At 47.9% G+C, this 14,179-nt stretch overlaps 1 protein-coding gene across 1 annotated transcript in view; it reads left to right on the top strand.

Annotated features, from left to right (window-relative positions):
* Window positions 1-14,179, top strand: part of MYO19 (myosin XIX) — a 75,044-nt gene that overhangs the window by 46,789 nt on the left and 14,076 nt on the right. The window contains exons 15-20 of the mRNA XM_058164162.1: window positions 427-603; window positions 2,902-3,060; window positions 3,266-3,373; window positions 5,186-5,256; window positions 7,109-7,221; window positions 11,575-11,723. Coding sequence (XP_058020145.1) covers window positions 427-603; window positions 2,902-3,060; window positions 3,266-3,373; window positions 5,186-5,256; window positions 7,109-7,221; window positions 11,575-11,723 — 777 coding nt within the window. The remainder of the gene's footprint in view (window positions 1-426; window positions 604-2,901; window positions 3,061-3,265; window positions 3,374-5,185; window positions 5,257-7,108; window positions 7,222-11,574; window positions 11,724-14,179) is intronic.

Below are 14,179 nucleotides of genomic sequence, written 5' to 3'. Positions count from 1 at the left end.
AGTCACTCCTTCTCATCAGAAAAGGGGTGTATCAGGTAAGACCAACACCCATTCAATCTTCATGTTAGATGGCCTTTTTGACCTCTCTTTCAAACCCAGTGGCCCTGTCTGTCTAGACCAAGGGTCTCCAGCCTTGGCCACTTTAAGCCTGGAGGACTTCAACTCCCAGAATTCCCCAGCCAGCTTTGTTGAAGTCCTCCAGGCTTAAAGTGGCCAAGGTTGGAGACCCCTGGTCTAGAATGTGGACTTTGCTGTCTTCATTATTTGAAGAACCTCCAAAGAAATTGTCCACAGCATTGGATTGTCCCCTTTTTGGACTGCGGCAAAATATTCACCTATGCCTAAATTTGGTTGGCTTTCCTCCACCTCTTCCTCCTCCTCCTCCTCACCAACATCCCTCCACTGTGTTTCTCTTTTCTATGGCAGGCCTGTCGCCTTAACTGGACCGCCAATGCTGCGCAGTTTCAAAGTCGGATTGAGATTGCTCTGTTCAAGAACACCTGTGTAAGCCGAGACAAATTTAGGAAGGAACCAAACTTCATCGTATCCCATTACGCTGGTAGCGTCTGCTATCGAATTGAGAGTATGGTGGAAAAAAATAAGGTATGCTTGGCTATCGCTTGTGTTTCTTAATTTAAATGAGAGACAGGGAAACCAAAGAGCTCTCAATCATTTTTTTTGGGTAAGTCTCATTTGAAAAATGAGGCCAAAATCAAATTCCATTTGTGCAATTTTTCACAGGCATTTAATTCTTCAGTAAAAGAAAACTTTTGATAGGTTTACTGGATGGGCATTTAAAGAAAGCATCCAGTTGTTTCAGGGGTGAAATCTTACCTTCCCTACCTGTTCGAAAGTGCATGCGCCACATCACGTACGTGCTGCTTCACGTAAGCTCCTGAACCCTCTGCGCATGTGTAAACCCTTCTGCGCATGCGCAGAGGGTAAAAAATAGATTACTGTCAGTTTTGGAAGGCAATTTTCTTTCTTAACTGCCACATATTTTAGCTGGGGAAGTTGGGAGGGGATTGTTGTTGGAGCGGTAGAAAGTTAGTCATAACAACATTCTGTATTCAAGGGCATCCAGCGTCTGATGGAGACTGCCTGAAGATTGTATCCATTTGAGTGTGAAGAGTTGATTGGACAATGTGATGAACTTGTGGGTGTGAGGCAGGGCTGTGAACTGTCAGCTGGGTGTGGAAAACCTGGAAGCTTTCAGTTTCGGGTTTTCCGAGCTGTGCCAATATAACATCTCTAATAAATTGGAGCTTTGAGGAACCTCAAGCCTCAGAGCTTTATTTCGATGGGGGTGTTCCTTGGAACCCTGACATTTACTTCTTGGTGAAAACCAGGAAGTAACGACGACCGGGCAGGTGGGCGGGAGCTTTGCACTACCATCGCTACTGTTTCTCCAAACCACCCACCACCATCATTACCGGTACGGCCAAACCAGTCTGAACCGGTAGCATTTCACCCCTGAGTTGTTTAATAAAGCAAACCTTAGTTCATCTGTTTTTCTGTCTGTCTCTCTCTACCTCCCTCCCTCCCTCTTTCTATCTGTCTCTCTGCCTCTCATATTTCTTACTATTTTCTGATATAACAAATGCCACCCTTTTAAAAGTGAGTTGTAAAAATGGGAAAGATGCTGCCACAGAGAAGGTCCCTGCACATGCCACTTGAATCTTTGGTCACAGGGAACGATACCAATTTAAACCATCATCTACTGACAATAGTGGCCAACAGAATCCAGAAGGTCACATTCATTCATCTAAATATTTTTTCACACCATTTTATCTTAAGGGGCTGGAAAAAATTCTCCTGCGGTTCCTCCAACAATAATATGATGTCATCATCCCCAGAAAAAAATTAAATTTTGTGCACAAATAAACATTATATCTCTGGCTGTTGGTTTGGGTCTCCTTTCTGAAGCTATTGTGTGGCAACAGCTTTTGTTTAAAAACCCACCAAAAAGTTAGACTGATATAAACCTTTCTGTGTTTCATGGTTTCTGCCTGCAGTGGACATACTCCCTCCATTAAGCAGTGCCTTCTGATAGGACCTAAGGAAATGGCCTGCTCTGTGGTGGCACCCACCCTTTGGAAAACCAGCCCCCCCACAAGATGCATTGCGGATGGAGCAAGGACTGGAATTTTTATCAGTGCTCTGACCCAGGCCCAAGTAGGTAGTAGTAGATGCAATCAATTCAAACACAAACAAACTTTATTAGAACAGCTGAGAATTAACTCATTCTCAGTGTCGTCCACACTAAATCAAAGCAAATCCTTCATAACACAATTCTTCAGTCTTATCATCAACCTTGGTCTAATTAGGCAAACTGCCAAAGGCTTTTCTTGGCAAAAGTTCAAAAGCAGAAGACGCTGACAAGAAATAAATGCAGCAAGACAAGGATCAAGTCTTATCAACATTGTTTTCCAGCAAAGAACCCAAACGCCGTTGCTGGTCTTTTAAATCTTATGGGAGGGGCCAATCATCTCTCAGCCCTACTCCCGAGTCCTCCTCTTTGCTTTAGCTGCTCTTGCCTTCTGGCAGCTCTTCTCATGCGTGCATTAGGAACAGGCTCCTCCTGTTCCTGTGCCTCACTACTATCGGTCTCTGGAGGCTCTGGAGTCCGCACCTCACTCCCCGATGGCCCTGGCCCCATCTCAGCCTCCGACGCAGATTCCTCATCTGGGCCTTCCCCAGCCTCCAGGACTGGCCCTGGCTCTTCCTCAGCCTCATCGCTGTCCGACTCCGTTGCCAGCTCCGCAGGCTGCTGACGGACCACAATAATCAGAAGCACTTTCTCCTGCAACGCATAAATGCATTTAGGCTTGTTCTGTATGTTTATGGTTCACTATGATAAAGTCTGAAAATTTGCCTTTTGATTTTTCTTTAAAAATACAGGATCCCGTTCCCCCAGAGTTAGTCCTCTTGCTGCAACAATCCCAGGACGGCTTCCTTCGAAAATTATTTCCTGTAGAAGAGACAAACGCCAAACCTGACGAAAATGATACGAAGACGCAAGCGAAACCTGCACTTGTCACAGTCGTCTCAAAATTTAAGGTTCGTCCCATTTACAGATTTCAATTTAGGTTGTGCCTCATTCTCTTCCCCCCATTTGCTTTCCTCCTACAACAGTGACCCCGCCCAAAACCAGGGATGAATGCTCCCGGATAAGACGGATCGCGCGATCTTTGAACGTTTGCACTACAGATCAGTTTTTCTTTTCAAAAGCCTCAAGGGCCCATTTCTCTTGTTTCTCTTGCAGGGTTCCCTCGAGCAGCTGATGGAGATCCTGCATGGCACCACGCCGCACTACATCCGGTGCATTAAGCCCAACGCAGACTGCAAGGCGGCCCTTTTCAGAAAAGAGGAGGTGACCTGTACACTTAATCTAACTCCTCTCTTAGAGCAGGAATCCCAATTAAAACACCCCTAATGAACCCCATAGAAGGGACGCGGTGGTTTAGTGGGTAAGACGCTGAGCTTGTCGATGGAAAGGTTGGCAGTTCAGCGGTTTGAATCCCTGGTGCTGCTGTGTAACAGGGTGAGCTCCCGTGACTTGTCCCAGCTTCTGCCAACCTAGCAGTTCGAAAGCACTTAAAAAAATGCAAGTAGAAAAATAGGGACCACCTTTGGCGGGAAGGTAACAGCGTTCGGTGCGCCTTTGCCGTTGAGTCATGCCGGCTATATGACCACGGAGACGTCTTCGGACAGCGCTGGCTTTTTGGCTTTGAAACGGAGATGAGCACCGCCCCCTAGAGTCAGGAACAACTAACACGTATGTGCGAGGGGAACCTTTACCTTTACCTAATGAACTCCATAATACCCTAATAATCCAGGAAGGGATTATTATGCCTCTGACCTGGGTGACTTTTTCCACTGTCTTTCCATTAGAACCTGCCTCCTGGTTATTAAAATCCACTCTAAGCTCTGAAATGAGAATGGAGAAGTATTCACCCTCTTCTGGGCTTCTTTCAGATATACATCGCATCATTCTAGATCAATTTTTATCAAGATTACGCATATCCAGGACTTTCCATTTCCCTTTGTAGAATTTAGTTTCTAAACCGCTTATGATTCTTATTGCCCTTCTCAGACCCTTCTGTCTCTGAACCAGTGCTGGGTTTCAAATTTTTTTACTACCGGTTCTGTGGATGTGGCTTGGTGGGCATGGCAGGGGAAGGATACTGTAAAATCTCCATTCCCACCTCCTCCAGAGGAAGGATACTATAAAATCTCCATTCCCTCCCCACTCCAGAGGAAGGATACTGCAAAATCCCCATTTCCTTCCCATTCCAGAGGAAGGATACTGCAAAATCCCCATTTCTTCCCCACTCCAGAGGAAGGATACTGCAAAATCCCCATTTCCTCCCCACTCTAGAGGAAGGATACTGCAAAATCCCCATTTCCTCCCGATCAGCTGGGACTCGGGAGGCAGAGAATAGATGGGGGTGGGGCCAGTCAGAATTTTTACTACTGCTTCTCTGAACTACTCAAAATTTCCGCTGCCGGTTCTCCAGAACTGGTCAGAACCTGTTGAAACCCACCACTGCTCTGAACCCATCTTAGAAGGTGGTCCCCAGAAGTGGAAACTGTTGTGCCTCGCCCTCCCTCCTCTCCTCAGCCGGGCCCCTCCTGTCGCCTCCTGGGCCTGCTATCAGATTCAGAGTCTGATAATGAAGAGGAACAGCCTGGCATGCCTCCAGCCCCCAGCCTTGGCCCCATGCCCGGACAGAATGTCAGGAATGAACAAACAAACCTCACTCCTACAGCGTGTGAGCAGGGAGCCAGCCACGTGCTAGAATTACCGGCAGCAGATCCAGAGGAAGGGAATTCACAGTGGACGGATCCCCGCTTCTGGAGATCGGAGAGGCGACGTCAGCAGAAGGAAGGGAGGGGCAGGCCTGGATAAGTGCTGAGTCATGCAGCCACACCCCACAGCCTATATAAAGGATCAGCTTGAGTCAAGCAACTTTGAGTTAAGCAAAGTCTCCTTTCGTTTGCTGAAGTCACAACTTGGATTGCTGCCTGCCCTGAGAAATCTGAAAGGAATTTGGCAAAGCTGCAGAGGCTTCGTGGCCACGCTTGATACGGACTTCCGAGACCCGGTCGTCGTCGGGGGAGTGGGACATGACAGAAACAGTTTTTCAGGTGGTGTGCTCTTCAGAGCTTCTTTCTGTTCCAGGTTCTGCATCAGTTGGAGGCGTGCGGCATTGTAGAAACCGTCAACATCAGTGCAGCTGGCTTTCCAATTAGGTAAAGCTACTCAAGAGGTTGCATTTCTTTCCTTATTTTCCTTATTTTGTATTTTTTTCCTGCAATTTTTCACTCGTTCTTGCCCTGTGGTGCGGTGGCCTAGAGGTGGCGCTCTCGCCTCACAATCAGGAGGCTGTGAGTTCAATCCTAGGTAGAGGCAGATATTTCACTCTCTGGGCACACTGAGAATAAAGAGGCGGCGCAGCAGTGGTAAAATCTGAAGCGGTTTACTACCGGTTCGGTGGCTGCGCATGCGCTCTGCGCGCTAAACGCATGCTGCGAGCGTGCAGGAACAGTGCACACTGTGCATCAAATGCGAGGTGTGCGGGCGCGCATGCACAGTGCACACCAAAAGGAGGTATGGGAAGGAAGGTAAGTAGAACAGCAGTTGTGGCGCGCGATCGTTGGACCCTTTTTTTTTTTTTTTACTTTCTTTAAAGCATTTTTTTACTACCTATTCGCCCGAATAGGTAATAAAAAAAAAAAAGATTCCAATGATCCTGTGCCACAGCTGTGATCGTCGGAGCCTTTTTTTTTTACCTTTTAAAAGCATTTTTTACATTTTTTCCCATTCGGGTGGGAAAAGCAAGCGAGCCAGAAAGAAGCAGCAAACGAACGACCGGGCGGTCGGGTGGGCACGGGCGGAGGGTGGGCAGGGATTTTTGCTACCAGTTTTCCAAATCACCCGCCACCATCTCTACCGGATCAGCCGATCCGGTCTGAACAGGGAGCATTTTACCCCTGTGGCGCAGTGGTTAGAGGTGGCGCAGTTAGAGTGCAGTACTGCAGGCTACTTTAGCTGACTTCTAGCTGCAGTTCGGCAGTTCAAATCTCACTGGCTTAGGGTTGACTCAGCCTTCCATCCTTCCTAGGTGGGTAAAATGGGGACCCAGATTGTTGGGGGGCAAGAGGCTGACTCTGTAAACCGCTTACAGAGGGCTGTAAAAGCACTATGAAGTGGTATATAAGTCTAAGTGCTATTGCTATTAATAGTATTAAGGTTCTACATTTAGGCCAAAAAAACAAAATGCACCGGTACCGTATATGTGGTATCTTGCTCAATAGTAGTACCTGTGAGAGGGATCTTGGAGTCCTAGTGGATAACCATTTAGATATGAGCCAGCAGTGTGCAGCAGCTGCTAAAAAAGCCAACACAGTTCTGGGCTGCATAAATAGAGGGATAGAATCAAGATCATGTGAAGTGTTAGTGCCACTTTATAATGCCTTGGTAAGGCCACATTTGGAATATTGCATCCAGTTTTGGTCGCCATGATGTAAAAAAGATGTTGAGACTCTAGAAAGAGTGCAGAGAAGAGCAACAAAGATGATTAGGGGACTGGAGGCTAAAACATAGGAAGAACGGTTGCAGGAACTGGGTATGTCTAGTTTAATAAAAAGAAGGACTAGGGGAGACATGATAGCTGTGTTCCAATATCTCGGGGGCTGTCACAGAGAAGAGGGAGTCGGGCTATTCTCCAAAGTACCTGAGGGTAGAACAAGAAGCAATGGGTGGAAACTAATCAAAGAAAGAAGCAACTTAGAACTAAGGAGAAATTTCCTGACAGTTAGAACAATTAATAAGTGGAACGACTTGCCTGCAGAAGTTGTGAATGCTCCAACACTGGAAATTTTTAAGAAAATGTTGGATAACCATCTGACTGAGATGGTGTAGGGTTTCCTGCCTGGGCAGGGGGTTGGCCTTCTAGTCTGTTGTTATGTTATGTTATGTTAACTGGTATGACTTACTACCCTAATTCCAAGCTCAATTATGGTGATAAACCGAGGGCTGTTTGTACAGAATTGGATTATGCATCAGATCAATTTTTTTTCCCCCTTACTGCTTTCCTGGCAGGATTTCCTTCGGAAGCTTTTTAGAACGTTATGGGCTGCTGAAGGAATTAAAGAAACGGAATCTGAAAGCAACGTCCAGTCAAGGAAATGACTTTTCCCCTGATGCAGAGAACGGTAAGCTTAAGATTGTATCTAAGTCAGGAGTCTCCAACCTTGGCAACTTTAAAACTTGTGGACCTCAACTCCCAGAATTCCTCAGCCAGCTTTGCTGGGAGTTGAAGTCCACAAGTCTTAAAAGTTGCCAAGGTTGGAGACCCCTGATCTAAGTGATAATAGCGTGGACTATTTTTCACACTTACGGCTTTTTTCAGCATCCCCACAGTCCCAGTCACGTGATCAAAATTCAGACGCTTGGCAAGGGGCTCATATTTATGACGGTCACAGTATCCCAGGGTCACGTGATTCCCCTTTTGTGACCCTCGGACAAGCAAAGTCAGCAGGGGGAATCCAGGTTCACTTAACAATCATGTTACTAATTTGATAAACGAATTGATTCACTTAACAACGGTGGCAAGAAAAGTCGTAAAAATGGGGCAACACTCACTTAACACATGTTTCACTTAGCAGACATAAACTTTGGGCTCAATTGTGATCGTAACTCGAGGACTACTGTTTTGTCCCCCCAACCACAATCAATTAGAAACGCAAACTGACTAGATTTGCCAGCAATTTATTCTTGCCAAGTCCTCTTATCTGTCAGAGCAATTGCAGTCCGAGCTGGAACAATCCCAAAGTTCAGAAGGAAACAAAACAGAATCCAGGAGCCAAAGTACAGCCAATGTTTTCAACAGTCAATTGTTTGTTCGTCACAAGAACTGTAGGGCAGCCCCTCCTGCTTTTATATCCTGTGGGGTATGGCTCCGTGACTCAGCATTCTCTAGGCCTGCCCCACCCTTTCTTTTGATGTTGCCATCTCTCCTGTCTGCGATACCGGGGGTCCAGCTACGACTGATTGTCAGCAGCTGGGTCTTGAGGCAAGGCCTAAGAGGAAGGAGATGCAGGAGACAGAGGCCTCGTCATCTCCACCTGGCCTGCCTCTGGGACTTGGAGCTGAGCCAGAGAAGGAGGCTCCGCAGAGGGAAGCCCTGTCGGCTCTTCCCCCTCGCTCTCTGAGTTACTTTCTGCCAGGAGGCCAGGTTCGGGAGGGGGCAGGTTCGGGGGGGCGGGGGGGCAAAGACACAACAACTACCTGCATACTTATCCGGGAATAATTATTGGTGTTTGGTTTAGTTTTTGATTATTGTTATTATTATTATTATTTTCTTTCCAACTGCCCTTTTTGGTTTTCCTAGTTCTCCTTGAATTCCTCTTCCACTCTTCCCAAAACTTGCTTCTCTCTACGGCAGCCTCTCTTTCTCTCCAAGCAACACCCTTCATCCTTCTCTCCTTGCTTTAGCAGAACAAAGCTGGCTAGTAAAGGTAAGCTTAGATTAGGACTCCCCACCCCCGTGGGGCCAAACTACATCGGTTGGTAAAGGTAAAGGTTTTCCTTGTCGAGTCGTGTACGACTCGGGGTGGAGAGGGGAGCTGCTCATCTCTGTTTCTTAGCCAAGGGAGCGGGCATAGTCCGAAGACACTTCCGCGGTCATGTGACCAGCATGACTCTGCCAAGACGAACTCTGTTATCTTCCCACCGAAGTGATACCTATTTATCTACTTGCATTTGCTTGCTTTCAAACCGTTAAATGAGCAGCAGCTGGGGCAAGTACATCATTTCACGGGACTGTTGTGTACAGCTTACTCCTCGACTTACTACCATAATTGAGCCCATAATTGCTGTCATAAGTCAGGATGGTTGTTAAGCAGGGGGCGTTGCCGGCGTCGCAGCGGAACGGCTGCAGATTCAATCCTCGGACCTGCAGCCGATGTTTTTTCCAGCACAACGGTCCGGATAGGACACTTCCTGCTGGTCTCAGGGATACTGCCAAATCCTCGATTGACCCAGGAGAAGTCTTTTTTTGTGCCGTTTTAAACCAGCCTGGGCTGACAAAGCTGGGTGACAAAGCTCTGAGACGGAAGAGCAGAAGGAAACGTGCTGGCTGGGTGAGAGACTTTCAATTAATAAAAACTTTTAAAACCATCCTAAGACTTGGAAGGATGGTTGTTAAGCAGATCATCCTGTGACCACATTGATTTTATGACTTTTTTTGCGTCTGTCATAAAGCGAATGTCAGGGTTCCAAATAACACTCCCAACGAAAGAAAACTCCGAAGCTTGAGTTTCCTCAAAGTTCCATTTTATTACAAATGTCTTATTGGCACATCTGGGGAAACCCAAATCTGAAAGCTTCCAGGGTTTCCCCACCCAAAAGAAAGTACAAGTTCCTGCCCAGCACCCACAAGTCCATCATATTGTCCAATCAACACTTCACACTCAATTGGATACAATCTTCCGGCAGTCTCCATCAGATGCTGGATGCCCTTGAATAAAGAATGTTATGACTAACTTTCTACCGCTCCAACAACAACCCCCTCCCAACTTCCCCAGCTAAAATATGTGGCAGTTAAGAAGCAAAAAGAAAATTGCCTTTCAAAATTGACACCCATCCCTCCAGGTTTTTTTTTATTATTATTATTTTTTATTTGAATTTATATCCCGCTCTTCTCCGAAGACTCAGGGTGGCTTACATTGTGTTAAGCAATAGTCTTCATCCATTTGTATATTATATACAAAGTCAACTTTTATTGCCCCCAACAATCTGGGTCCTCATTTTACCTACCTTATAAAGGATGGAAGGCTGAGTCAACCTTGGGCCTGATGGGGCTTGAACCTGCAGTAATTGCAAGCAGCTGTGTTAATAACAGACTGCTTAGTCTGTTGAGCCACCAGAGGTTCAGGGTAAGATGTCCTTGACACTCTGAGAAAGGAATGTTATTATGTCTATAGATCATCCTAGCTCCATACAATCCCCCCTCCCAGTTTCCCACAGTTGTAAATGTGGCAGGCCTGAAGGCCCAATACAAAATATGGCTTCTAGGCCTGACAGGGAATGTGTCAGGCCCCCCATCATGTCCTGCCATTCTGTTGGAAGGTGGGGTGGAGGAGGTTCGCTGGCATTTTCGCATTCTTTTGCTTTGACTGTAACTGCTTGGGAATTAGGGACAAGGTGGGGAGGACTGTCTTTGGAGATGGAACAGGTTCCCTCCCCGCCCAGTTCCAGCCTGACTTCAGAGTTTCCGTAGCAACCTTGAAGCCAGCATCACATTGGCTGCTGGTAGACTGGTCAGGGGGTTTGGGCTTGGGGAAAATGAAAGAATGCTGTGTGTTTCGCGCGGACTTTTTCAGATTCCGCCTTGCTTTCCTGCAATCACTTTTCTCTCAGTAAAAATCAAGAGTTTTACTTTCCTGAGGAACTAGTTGAGTTAGGTCATTACAAATAATATAATAATATCAGAGTTGGAAGGGACCTTGGAGATCTTCTAGTCCAACCCCCTGCCCAGGCAGGAAACCCTACACCATTTCAGACAAATGGCTATCCAACATTTTCTTAAAAATTTCCAGTGTTGGAGCATTTACAACTTCTGCAGGCAAGTTGTTCCACTTACTGATTGTTCTAACTGTCAGGAAATTCCTCCTTAGTTCTAGGTTGCTTCTCTCCTTGATTAGTTTCCATCCATTGTTTCTTGTCCTGCCTTCAGGTGCTTTGGAGGATAGTTTGACTCCCTCTTCTTTGGCGCAGCCCCTGAGATATTGGAACACTGCTATCATGTCTCCCCTAGTCCTTCTTTTCATTAAACTAGACATACCCAGTTCCTGCAACCGTTCTTCGTATGTTTTAGTCTCCAGTCCCCTCATCTTTGTTGCTCTTCTCTGCACTCTTTTTAGAGTCTCAACATCCTTTTTACATCATGGTGACCAAAACTGAATGCAGTATTCCAAGTGTGGCCTTACCAAGGCATTATAAAATGCTGTGGTCATAAAGCGAACACCGCAGTTTCTAAGTGAAGCCAAGGCTTCCCCCCCCCCCCCGCTCCAGAAACCGAAAGTAAACAATAGTTTCTGGAAAAAACCATTACGGTCACATAACCGCCGGATGTTGCAAGCAACAGCAAATGCAGACTGGTTGCCCAATGGCCAAAATGTGGTTACGTGATAGGGGAATGGCCACTGTAACTTCAAATCTGGGTCATAACTCCCTTCTTCCATTGTAACTTCAAGCCGTGGCTAAGCAGTCAGTCATAAGTCAAGGACTACCTGTAGATTCAGTAAAGAAGACAGAATCCATAAATGCTGCACCCATTCCATGCAGGAGGGGAAAGATAGTGGATATTTCGATTCCACAGCATCACCTGCTTTGCTATTTCCAAGACATTTTAGCCAGTCCCATTTTACTTAGTTCTTGTTAGATTCAAACCCATGTAGTTTGGCCCACAGTGACTGCTAATATTTTAAAACATTTCACTGGGTGTGTGTGGTTGTTGTTTTTTTTAATTCTCTAAACAGGCAAATCAGTGACTCCTCCTATAGAAGAAAAATGTGACACTTTGCAGTCTAAGGTCCAAGATATCCTTCGGCACGTGAACCCCCTTAATTCTTCTGTCAAACCTGGAGAAACAAAATCACAAAACCAACCCATGTTTTGTGGCATGACCAAAGTATTTTTGACCAATTCGATGGTAAGAATCATGCAGCGAATTTTGGAAAGGAAAACAAAATGTTGGTCGGTGTGTGTGTGTGTGTGTAAGTGTGTGTAATCAGGGTGAATTTTGCCAAGATAGGATTTTGTAATCTCAAAGGTTTCTAGCCCTCATTGAGGACGCATTAAAAACAAGTCTGGGAGGTGGAGGCAAGACACTTTAGTGACTTAGATTCAGGCCTTCCCATTCTCCCTCCTCTCCACCAATCTTGGATGTGGAGGAAGACAAAATCATTTCGATTGGCATACCGTATTTTTCAAACTATAAGACACACCTTAGTTTTTGGGGAGGAAAATAAGAAAAAAGCTGATTGGCAGGTGGATCTGCCTCCCGGAATACTCCTGGAATCAGCTGTTCCCAGAGGTGAATTTTAGCAATGGGTTCCTTGGTTGTGAGCTCTGTGTCTTGCGCTTTTTTTTTTTTTTTGCTTTTTTTTCTGCCTCTGAAACCCAGAAAAGCCGATATGTTGGTTCCGTCCCAGGCGCCTGATGGACCCGGAGAGGTTCCGGATGGAGCTTGGGCCACTTCCTGAGAGTCTGGCTCACGGCATGGCTGAGGAACTTGTTGCGGCCTGGGAACAGGCCGCGGCGGGGGCCCTAGACCGTGTCGTGCCTTTGCGGCCTCTGACCCGGCGCAGGTCCCAACCGGCTCCTTGGTTCTCCGAGGAGCTGAGAGGGATGAAGCGCCGGAGAAGACGCCTAGAGAGTTCCTGGAGGTCTAGCCGTTCAGAGGCTGATCGGACACTAGTGAAGTCCTATAATAGGGCTTACCTAGTGGCATTGAGGGAAGCGAGGCGTAGCTACGCCTCCTCCCTCATTGCATCGGCAGATAACCGCCCAGCCGCCCTGTTTCGGGTGACTCGTTCCCTCCTTCACCAGGGGGAGCGGGATGACCCGTTGCAGGGACGTGCTGAGGAGTTTAACGGTTATCTATACGATAAAATCGTTCAGCTTCGGGATGGTCTGGACCAAAATTGCGGCGACTCAGGTGAGGCGTCCGAGGGTGGTCTTGGTGACATTTTGTGGGATGAGTTTGACCCTGTGGCTCCCGAGGACATGGACAGGTTGTTGGGTAGGCTGAATGCCACCACGTGTTTACTGGACCCGTGCCCCTCCTGGTTGGTGCTGGCCACTCAGGAGGTGACACGAGGCTGGCTCCAGGCAATTACGAGCGCTTCCTTGGTGGAGGGAGTCTTCCTGGCCGCCTTGAAAGAGGCGGTGGTGAGACCCCTCCTCAAGAAGCCTTCCCTGGACCCGGCTGCTTTAGGTAACTATCGTCCGGTCTCCAACCTTCGCTTCGCGGCGAAGGTTGTAGAGAGTATGGTGGCATATCAGTTTCCCTTGCACCTGGAGGAAACTGTCTATCTAGACCCGTTCCAGTCCGGTTTCCGGCCTGGCTACAGCACTGAGACGGCTTTGGTCGCGTTGGTGGATGATCTCTGGAGGGCCAGGGATAGAGGTTGTTCCTCTGCCCTGGTCCTATTAGACCTCTCAGCGGCTTTCGATACCATCGACCATGGTATCCTGCTGCGCCGGTTGGGGGGATTGGGAGTGGGAGGCACCGTTTATCGGTGGTTCTCCTCCTATCTCTCCGATCGGTCGCAGACGGTGTTGACAGGGGGGCAGAGGTCGGCTCCGAGGCGCCTCACTTGTTGGTGCCGCAGGGTCGATCCTCTCGCCCCTTCTGTTCAACATCTATATGAAGCCGCTGGGTGAGATCATCAGTGGCTTCGGTGTGAGGTACCAGCTGTACGCTGATGACACCCAGCTGTACTTTTCCACACCGGGCCACCCCAACGAAGCTATCGAAGTGCTGTCCCGGTGTTTGGAGGCCGTACGGGTCTGGATGGGGAGAAACAGGCTCAAGCTCAATCCCTCCAAGACAGAGTGGCTGTGGATGCCGGCATCCCGGTACAGTCAGCTGAGTCCACGGCTGACTGTCAGGGGCGAGTCACTGGCCCCGATGGAGAGGGTGCGCAACTTGGGCGTCCTCCTGGATGAACGGCTGTCTTTTGAAGATCATTTGACGGCCGTCTCCAGGAGAGCTTTTTACCAGGTTCGCCTGGTGCGCCAGTTGCGCCCCTTTCTAGACCGGGATGCCCTATGCACGGTCACCACGCCTCGTGACGCCTCGCCTGGATTATTGCAATGTTTCTACATGGGGCTCCCTTGAAGGGCATCCGGAGACTGCAGTTAGTTCAGAATGCGGCTGCGGGTTATAGAGGAGCCCTTGTGGCTCCCGGGTGACACCTATCCTGCGCAGACTGCACTGGCTACCTGTGGCCTTCCGGGTGCGCTTCAAGGTTTTGGTAACCATCTTTAAAGCGCTCCGTGGCATAGGGCCGGGCTACTTACGGGACCCCCTACTGCTACCGAATACCGAATACCTCTCACCGGCCCGTGCGCTCTCACAGAGAGGGACTCCTCAGGGTGCCG

Source organism: Ahaetulla prasina, chromosome 1, assembly GCF_028640845.1.
Source record: "Ahaetulla prasina isolate Xishuangbanna chromosome 1, ASM2864084v1, whole genome shotgun sequence".
Lineage (NCBI taxonomy): Eukaryota > Metazoa > Chordata > Lepidosauria > Squamata > Colubridae > Ahaetulla > Ahaetulla prasina.
This window is presented reverse-complemented; position numbering and strand designations above follow the sequence as displayed.